Source organism: Phoenix dactylifera, chromosome 16 (assembly GCF_009389715.1).
Source record: "Phoenix dactylifera cultivar Barhee BC4 chromosome 16, palm_55x_up_171113_PBpolish2nd_filt_p, whole genome shotgun sequence".
NCBI classification, from domain to species: domain Eukaryota; kingdom Viridiplantae; phylum Streptophyta; class Magnoliopsida; order Arecales; family Arecaceae; genus Phoenix; species Phoenix dactylifera.
In genome coordinates this window covers 2,896,681-2,906,918 of record NC_052407.1, presented here as the reverse complement: position 1 = coordinate 2,906,918, position 10,238 = coordinate 2,896,681, and the positions used below count along the sequence as shown (strand labels likewise).

General features: G+C 40.0%; 2 protein-coding genes across 2 annotated transcripts; both read right to left on the bottom strand.

The window, feature by feature from the left end:
• Positions 1 to 258: 258 nt before the first annotated feature.
• Positions 259 to 1,050, bottom strand: LOC120104124 (secreted RxLR effector protein 161-like). The gene has a single exon (XM_039114654.1). The coding sequence runs from the start codon at positions 1,048 to 1,050 to the stop codon at positions 259 to 261; it is 792 nt and encodes a 263-aa protein (XP_038970582.1).
• Positions 1,051 to 6,531: 5,481 nt separating this feature from the next.
• Positions 6,532 to 8,279, bottom strand: LOC103711428. Its single transcript, XM_008797563.4, has 3 exons — positions 7,763 to 8,279; positions 7,358 to 7,684; positions 6,532 to 7,161 (listed from the first exon to the last, which is right to left on the bottom strand). The coding sequence occupies exons 1-3, from the start codon at positions 8,084 to 8,086 to the stop codon at positions 6,667 to 6,669; spliced, it is 1,146 nt and encodes a 381-aa protein (XP_008795785.2). The 5' UTR covers positions 8,087 to 8,279; the 3' UTR covers positions 6,532 to 6,666.
• Positions 8,280 to 10,238: the final 1,959 nt, after the last annotated feature.

Below are 10,238 nucleotides of genomic sequence, written 5' to 3'. Positions count from 1 at the left end.
CCACATGTCTCAAAAGAGACTCACATCATGTCTTTATGTATTGTATCTCGAGATCAAAATGATATCATAATAAAAGACATATGTGCAATGCATGCTCAAACATACTTATAATTTCTGTGCACAAAATACAGAATTATAAATAGGAAGATAAATATTTTTATAATTGGAAGAGGCTGTACCCGAAGCATATGAGTTGCCTACGTACCCTGTAAAGAGGGATCAAGCCAAAACATAGTTCTTTTACATAAATAACTCCCACTAACCAAAAACATCAAAGGTTTCCACAATGCCCATATTAGCAATATGTGTCTTAAAGACTTTCGTTGCGAGTCTCTTAGTCAATGGGTTTGCAATCATTGCTTTTGTATTTATATGCTCTATTTTTGTCTGCCCTTCTTTAACTTTATCTCTGACCACCAAGTACTTGATGTCTATATGCTTAGAGCTACCAGAACACTTGTTATTCTTTAAAAAGGACACCGCTACACTATTATCACAATAGATGGTAATTGGTCTCAAGATAGAATCAACAACTTTCAGTCCTGAAATAAAATTTCTAAACCAAATGGTTTGGACTGTAGCTCCATAACATGCCACAAATTCAACCTGCATGGTAGAAGAAGCCACTAGAGTTTGCTTAATATTTTTCCAAGAAATAGCACCACCAGCCATCATAAAAATATAACCTGAAGTTGACTTCAGATCATCTTGACATCCTGCAAAATCAGAATCTGAGTAGCCTACCACCTCAAGATGATCTATACGCTGAAAGGTAAGCATATAACCTTCAGTCTTTTTCAAATATCTCATAACTTTCTTAGCTGCTTTCCAATGCTCTTGTCCTGGATTCGATTGAAATCTACTAAGGACGCTTACTGCATAGGCTATGTCAGGTCTAGTGCAAACTTGAGCATACATCAAGCTCCCTACAGTACTTGCATAGCGTATGTTCTTCAAAGATTCTCTTTCAAGTTCATTTCTTGGACACTGGGCTTTGCTAAACTTATCCTCTTTTACTATCGGTACATCACCGGGTGCACAGTTTTGCATGTTGAACCTCTCTAAGATGCGTCGGATGTATGTCTTCTGTGAAAACCAAACAAACCATGGCCTCTATCATGCTGTATCTCAATTTTCAATACAAAAGAAGCTTCCCCAAGATCTTTCATTTCAAAATTAGGAGATGATATTTGCTTGTCTCATGAAGTAACCCTAAGTCACTACTGACAAGTAAAATATCATCCACATACAAAACAAGAAAAAATGAATTTTCTCCCACTGATCTTGAGATAAATGCATTGGTCCACTATATTTTCAACAAAACCAAGAGAAGCACAACTTCATCAAATTTCAAATACTATTATCGGGATGCTTGCTTGAGCCCGTGTATGGATTTGTTCAACTTACACACCAAATTTTTCTTTCCTCTACGACAAAATCTTCAGGTTGCCTCACGTAAACTTCTTCATAGAGATCTCCATTTAAAAATGCTATCTTAACATCCATTTGATAAAGCACCAAATTTTAGTGTGCTACAAGTGCCATGATAATTCTAAAGAAATCTTTGGATGAAAATGGCGAAAAAGTCTCATTATAGTCAATGCCCTCTCGTTGAGTGAACCCTTTGGCAACCAGTCTAGCCTTTTGTCGTTCAACATCCCTTTTTGAGTCTAACTTGGATTTGTAAACCCATTTACAACCTATGGCCTTAACATGTGGTGGAAGTTCAACAAGTTTCCAAACTCTATTTCTCTTCATAGAAAGCATTTCATCTTCCATGGCATTCAGCCATTTATCTGAGTCAGGTCTAGTTAATGCTTCATTAAAAGAAACAAGATCAATATTATGCCCAATATTAAAATAACTCTCCAGTAAGTAGACAATATAGTCATTAGGCAAGGCAGACCTTCTTTCCCTTTGTGATCTCCTAACTTGTGGTTCAGAAAATGACTATACTGGTGTTGGAGGAGGAACGTGAAGTTCTTCTTGATGCTCAGGTTATTCATTAACTGTTGTAATTGGCTAAGAAATAACTTTTTCTTGTACAACGGGAATCGAAACAACAACTTGATCCGGTTCAGCAAAAAATTTATTTAACATAGAGCTCTTACTATTACCAACATCATTCTCCAAAAATTTCCCCATAATGGACTCAACAATTATGGTGCCACGATTAAGACAATAGAACTTATAGCCTTTTGATCTATCTGGATACCCAATGAAAAAATCAGGTGTGGATTTGGGGTCTAATTTCTTTTCATAAGGATTATAAATTCTAACCTCAGCTGGGCAGCCCCAAACTTTAAAATGGGCTAAATTGGGTTTACGACCTGTCCACAATTCAAAAGAAGTTTTCTCAACAGCTTTACTAGGAACCCTGTTCAGAATGCACATGGCAGATTTCAATGTTTCACCCCATAAGAATTCTGACAAATTTTATTCTACTCATCATACTCCTGACCATATCCTTCAGAGTCCGATTACGTCTTTTAGAAAAACCATTTTGCTTAGATGTTCCTCGCATTGTGTATTGAGGAACTATCCCACATTCTTGTAAAAATCTCGCAAAATCACCCATGTTCTGATCGGACTCGCCATACTAATCATAGTATTCACCACCATGGTCAGATCTTACAACTTTAATACTTTTCCCACATTATTTTTCAACTTCTATTTTAAATATCTTGAATTTTTTTAAGAGCGAGGGATTTATCATTAATTAAGTAAACATAACCATAACGCGAGAAATCATCAATGAAAGTTATGAAATATTTGTTCCCCCATATAGTAGAAGGTAACGGTCTACTAATATCGGAGTGAATAAGATCCAAAAGACAATCGCTTCTAGTAGATCCCTTTCTTGTATTTTTTTTTTTTTGATCAACTTTTTCCTTATGCAATCTATTCAAGTGTCAAAATCCAAAAAAAAAAAAATCAGAGAGGGCATAATCTTAGCTTTCATCAATCTCTCCATTCGCTTCTTTGAAATGTGCCCTAAATGCTTATGCCACACCACAGAAAATGGATGTTTATTGATGGCTTAAAATATGTCAGTTGCATCAAAACCAACAGAGGTTCGATGACCAGATCTTTCGTTCCAAGCAATTGGGGAAATTACATTTTGCCGTTAATAGTAGGTGTAGTACAGGCCTTATTGCAGATGACTATATCATAAAATTGGACCATAAAGCGACCATGCTAGCAGGTTCATATTGAATATCATGGTTGCCAAAAGAGATAGGGCATGCCAATAAACTGTAGTAGGACTTATGGAGTCCGCCACATATTTAGGACATATCAATTAGCTGTAGTAGTCCTCATGGAGTCTGCCATGATTTCAGGACATATTAAGATGTTGGATGACTCTTGACAAAAATGTTGCGATGAGTTGACCTTTGTATTGGTTATGAAAAGGTCACATATTACTTTCTCTAATGTTTTGATTCCTTAAAAATTAATTTCAAGTTTGAACCAACTTAGGGGCTTTATTGTTTCAGTAAAAGGCTTGACCAAGATGGGAAGTCTGGAGAAAGTCTTCTTTCTTCCTCCCCTTCTCAGAATATTTTCTATTCTTTTCCCTTTTTCTGCACCCAACCAGCCTAAATCTGCTTCAAGTCATATAGCCTCAACTATCAAAAGTAGCCATCAGCCTGAATAAGGGTTTCTAGTCCGACTTAGCTCAGATTTGATTATACTAGCTTGGTCTGCTCTTGAAGCAGCCCCTATAGGCCCTTTCCGATGCTCAATTCAATCTCTTAATTGTCTATAAACATGCTGTCTCAATACTCAGCTCTTATAGAGCCCTCAGCTTACTAACCGTGACCAGTTTACTAAGTGCAGATTTTTGATTAGCAAGTTGGTCTGTTGCTCACATCACTCCATTCATTGCTGCTAAGTATGGATCTATGATCAGCGAGCGGTTTGTTTTCCATGTCAGTACAACTGTTGTTTGATTCCGAAAAACCTATCATCATTTGTTTTTTTTTATTTATTTATTTTTAAACTTGAAAACCCTCATTAACTTCTGCCTAGAAAAGCCTAATGCTTATCGACACCTTCAGGATTCCCCAATAAGATCTAGTAGATGAGCTTGGGATCTATCTATTTGCCTACATAAAACTTAAACCATTACTTGACTATCAAAATTGAACCCAAAGCCTAGCTCATGACTTGAGAGGATCTGTAGATTGTGAAGAGGTGCTGAAATTACTAGTGCATCAGAGAGGTCGTAGCTCGGTGTTGCTCCTCTAAAGCAAAATCTAAACCCAATAGACCCAGTGCTATTTCTATGTCTCGTTTGCATCTCACATAATTATTTCCAGTCAAGATTTCAATAGCAGACAATTGGCTTGAAAAGGGAAGAGGCATTCAAAATTGTGGAAACAACATATTTTATTTAATATCATCCAAAAATGATGCATGCAATCAATGGATGATAATATATCTATCTAATCAACTTGGGCTATTAATTAGATAGTCCGTAATCAACTTGAAAAACATATAGTTTAATTACAGTAAGAGCCTCGGTGCATCATTGTAGAGTCGTCTTTGGGCTAACAATACAACACGCTATAAGGTACTCTTAAGACATATCATGAAGCTAATTAACAAAATCACATAAGCTTTCGTAACACCGTCACCTTTGGGCAGAAGAATGATTCTAGGCTAATGCAATACCATTAATCACTTTATGTCATTTTTCCAAATCATCATACACAATAATACCTTCGGGCAAGATATTGCATTCAATGATTTGGCAAAATGCAATGCTACCCCTTTTTTTTATGTTGTTGCTGAGAAAATCAGATAAATATCAGTGAGTGTGCCACTTTGGTGACTACCACCCACTTCAATTTCAAAATATTCTCTTAATGAGAAAATAAGGATAGTCTTTATGCCCAACAAATTTCAATCATAAAATGATAGTGATGTGACAAAATCATAACCATTAAACATACTATAAAAATAATCAAAATCACATGTGATTTAAACAAAAAAAAAAAAGTTAATCACAAAATTCAAGGCATATATGGTAGCAAAATATGTCCAAAATTTAACATTTTAATAATTAATATGCATGAGGGCCTAATTTAAATTATTCAGTATTTAAACAATAATTAAATGGGTTACTAACTCTTAGCCCGGGCCCAAAACCCATTATGGTCCATTAAATAAAATTGGGCTGGTTTATAAAAGAGCCTAACCTGCAACATGGACCCATTCTGGTTCATTAAAATGCAAAATGAAATAAACATGGGCTGACTAAATAAAAGGGCCCAACTTGCAATTATGGACCTATTCAGGTTAGGCTTAGTAGGACCAAGCCCAATCAAAAGGAAAAAACCCTAAATCCTTTTTTTTTTTTTTTGACAATTCTTCTTCCTTTGGCCGCCGCTGTTCCCCTTCTTTTTTCTTTTTTTTTTTTGTGTGTGGGAAGCAGCCCGTGGCTGCTACCCGTGGCTGTCCCATGGTGGCAGCCCGCGGCTGCCACCCATGGCCGCCACCCACGCCGGCCATTGCGAGCGGCCAGCGAGGCTCCCCGGGCCGCCGCGCGGCCGGCCGTGGGGTGGCCGGGAGAAAACCCCCGACTCCGCGAGGCCCCCACGGCCTGCGGCCGGCCGTGGGGTGGCCGGAAGAAAACCCCCGATGCCGAGAGGCCCCCACGGCCTGCGGCCGGCCGTGGGGTGGCCGGAAGAAAGCCCCACGCCAAGAGGCCCCCACGGCCTGCGGCCGGCCGTGGGGTGGCCGGAAGAAAGCCCCCACGGCCTGCGGCCGGCCGTGGGGTGGCCGGGAGAAGGCCCCCACGCCGCGGGACCATGCCGTCCGCCTCCCGGGGAGGCCGGACGCGAGTCCAGGGAGGCCTTGCCTCTCCTTCCCCTTTTTTTTGTTTCATGGAAGAAGAGCTCACGAGAAAGAAGAGGAAGAAGATGAACAGTGAAAATCTTTTTTTTTTTAATCCGAAAATCATATACAATCATATTTCATTCAAAACTAAAATAAAATCAAACCATTATCAATGGAAGATCGATTTATGCAGAAGATCCATTCACCAATGTATAAAATCCATAAATCCAAATAAAAAATATAATTGTATATGAAGAATTCTAATCCTAGCATGGAGGCTCTGATACCAATTGTTAAATATAAAAATAATAACATGCTAAGATTAGAATCACAATAAATAACGTATTCAAGATTTGAGAGATATACCTGCGGAAGGCATATTGAATACGATCTTCAATCACCTAAAATAATAGCGGCTGAATCGTCCCTTCCTTGCTCCTCACAAAAGATAGCCGACAATGGAGCAAGCTATCAACCATATGGAGAGGAGAGGGAGACCTAGCCTATATATAGGAAACATAGAGGGGCCTTCCCATTAAAGGCTCCAAAACCCTAATTAGGTTTTCTGGCCTATATACCAAAAGTACCACAATAAATAGGACTCAATCCTATACATCCAAGGTGCACCAAAGCCCATAAAACAAAATGATCACACATCATATTGGGTTTAACCATAGTACCATTCTGAGCCATACGTCTAACTCGTTTTATAAAACAAAAATACGCAATCAGTGTAAGCCCATATTTTAAAATTATTCTAACACATTTTACATACAAAATTTACATATATGTTGTATAATCTTGTTCTCATATTTCTTATGATCACAAATCGTTGATGACGCTCAAAATCTCTGCTGGGGGAATGAAACAATCCATCGAAAGACCCGGAACGTTGAAGACTACGTCGTCGATCCTCCACAGCTCTTCCATCGTCGTTCTGCTGTGTTTGGGAGAGTTGTCACTGAAGCGAAACACAGTCGCGGTGGACCTCCCTTGATGAGCTACGAGGACGTTATCGACATTCCTATAGTCCTCGATGGTGCTTCCAATGGTTGTCTCCCAATAGATGGCTTCGGACCCTGGGGACTGGACTTTGGTAAGGTGCGAGTCTTCCATGCAGACGAGGAGGCCGTTCTTCTGGCTGAAGTATCCATACAGGACATGTCTGATAACTTCAGCTGGCCCATCAGCTTGCTCTGCGATGGTCGCATGATCCGCTGATACTTTGAGTACGAAGCAATCATCGTCGCCGATGCGCTTCTCACCTAAGCATTGTGCTTTGGCGAACATGCTTGCTGTGCTTTTTGGATCCAATCCCTGTGACGTGAGAAAGGAAGTACGTGAAAAGAGTGAAAACTTTATGTGGAACTTTAGTTCGGCCACTTCAGATGAATAGTGGATTGGTGAGACTCTAAGCGCCACCTAGAGCTCCATGTTATCAAATACCTAAGATGATTTCCTTCCTTGCCAACAATTCAAAAATTAGTGATCGGTGGAGCTTGTTTCGTCGTACCTGAACGATGCGCCGGAGTGGCCGTTGGGGACCTCTGGCTGCATTCATCCCGGAGCAAGGCAAGTGCCTCCAAACAATCTTACCGTTGCTGCCCGCGATCACTTTGGAGCCTGCAGCCACCAACTCCATCAGCCACATCCCCGGCGACATCTGCCACAAGACAAAGCACCCATTCGCTCCACCGCCCCTCCCCGTCGTGCTTTCCGTCTCGCAATGAATCATCTTCACGGTACCAGCTGCGTACATGCTCTTCATGCACCGCCGAAGTTTTAAGCAACCCGTCGCCGCCAAGTACTGCTGTATTATATAACGAGCAGAGGAAGTCTCCTGCTTGAACCCGGAAACCATCAGAGTATGAATGGACATGAAAAGATTTTTGGTATTGGAGGGAAGGAAGTCACTTACGATTGGAGTGTCTTTGATTGAGAGGTAGTGACTTGGCTCGGCAGTCAAGGGTATGGGGGCTAGGGGACATCCAAGTATTCCTAGAATTAACTTTAAATCCATTTTCTTCGACGCACTGTTTCCATGAAATGGGATCGGAAGATGGTTTCCTGAGACACCCTTCTCCATTTGCATGCGAACCCATGTCCGAATTACTTCCCAAGATCCCTCCTTTTTGGCTTTTTTTCCCTGCGCCTCCGGGTCAGGACTCTCCATCAGAGGTGTCAGGGGCTGCACGCACCACGCATGGTTTTTTCTTCTGCTCCTTGGACCCATTATCGCCATGGCTAGAAGAACGATAAAAGAGACTGCTGGAAGAGCAACAGGAAGGAGAAGCAAGAAGACAAACAAAAGTTAGAAGAGGATGGTTGTTGGATCCGGTGTCCAGGAGAGAGGAGGGCATAGAGAAGAGAGCTCTTTTTGGGTGGAGACAAAACGAGACAGCCCATCAGTTTCAGTGGTAGGGAATGGATTTAAATAGCTGCTCCCATGCTTCTCTCTCGGGGTTCATCCTCCCTGCCTTCAATTTTTATTCCCTATTCCCCAACCTCTCCTTGTAGCTTTCAACATATTAAACTACGGGATTGACGCATATATATTTATCTCTTTTAACTGTTTCGAAAGACTGTCACTATTTGGTTATAAGATGAAGGCTTATTGTAGGGTCGCCATGATTCTCAACAAGAAGTTGTAGTAACCGGCAACCACAGGGGTAACTGACTTGAACATGATGGTACCTATAGGAACTTAGAATGGGAGTCCAAGGAAGGATTTTTCTTTTTTCAATAAAAAAAAACAAACAAAAGAGAGAGAACATCATGTACTCAGGTGGACGGTACCGCTGGGGATAGGTGGTGGGTTGGCGTCATGGCCTTTGAACTAAGGCCATGCCGGACGAGGTGGTGCGTCGGCATCGCCATTGTATGCAAGGTGATGGGTGGCAATGATATCCTTTCAAGCTAAGCTATGGTTAGGAAGTTAAACGACGTCTGTCAATGGTAGGGTTTCGACATCATTTTTAATAAGAAATCAAGCTTCCTCAAAGGAGCAAAACTCTGATCCCACATTCTTTGACACTTCTCTATTAATAAAAATCTGCTCGCCACCCAAATATCGAAGAAACTGCGTAGTAAGCTTGCTCAATAAAGATCTTGTAACTTGAAAGAGGCTCCACTTTTAACTCTTGAAGTAGGAGATATTTGAACAAGAAGAGATATGATTGAGATCAAGAGCTATGAAAAGCAAATAAGGGAATCCTTCCAAGATATGGAGTCTGATGTATCCCGATGATATAATTAGTGGATGCAATCATTTGGACACCTAATGGACAATTTCTTTGCAAAGATAATGAATGGTCATGCTTGCAAATTCTCTCTGTGAAATATTTCACCTTCCTTTCAATCAGACATCTTTTCCTTTTGTTTTCTTCAAGGGAAAAATGAAGTATTTATATTTCTAGTACTTTGTTCTGGCATCAGAACAGAAAATGCAAGAAAGGAATATATCAGGTCTAGTAAGATCAAATTGGCACATGTCATATGGCAAAACAACACAGATAGCTACATCCTTGAAGAAGCTCCCGGACCGGGATAGAATGAACAACAAATGTAATTTAGAAGTCCTCAGAGCACACATTTAGAAGCCATCTATTAATACGAATGTTTCTGTCAAACATGACTTGTTGGAAAAGGTTTATTGAGGCAGAGAAAGCACACTTCTAGTTATCATTTTGCCCCTTCTTTAAGGCGGCCTTTATCATCATTTGAATGTCCTGTATTTTTTACGCCTGCCTCAATTAAATTTAGTACCAGCATAGATTTTAAGCCCATTCAATATATTTTGTTGTACTTCAGGGTCCATTGAATGGGCTTAAAGTCTCTGCGCTTAAAGAAGGGCCTTTTAAACAAGCCTAAAGGATATTGGATATTTTTCCTTTTAAGTGCTTGAAGATTTTCCATCAAAAAAGAGAAGTAATTCCGGATTAGGAAAAAACTTAAGGGTGAAGTGATTAGAAGACTAGATAGGCAACCATGAGGAATCAAAAGAGAGGGATTTTCTTAATTAAATAGAAAAGATAGCGATTTTCTTGATTAAATATAAAAGAAAAGGAGTAATTGATCTTGGGGTCACCATAGCCCATACTCGTAACGAGGCGGGGTGGGAGGTGGAAAGAAAGAAGTAATGTTGGAGGCTTGGCTTTGTTTCTTCTTGGAAAGGGCTTTTCCTTTTTAAAATTGTTTCCAAGATTCCCTCAAAAAAAAGGTTTCCAAGGATATCAGTGAACTTAAAGTTGAAAGCGAAGTTGTATAAAGATGTATAAAACCGCTAATATTTAATTAGAACTTGTACCTTCCGGATCGAGGGCCGGGATGGGCTTGAATTTTAACACTAAAAGGTTCACACTTAGCTCCCATCAAAATATTAATACAAAAAAGTA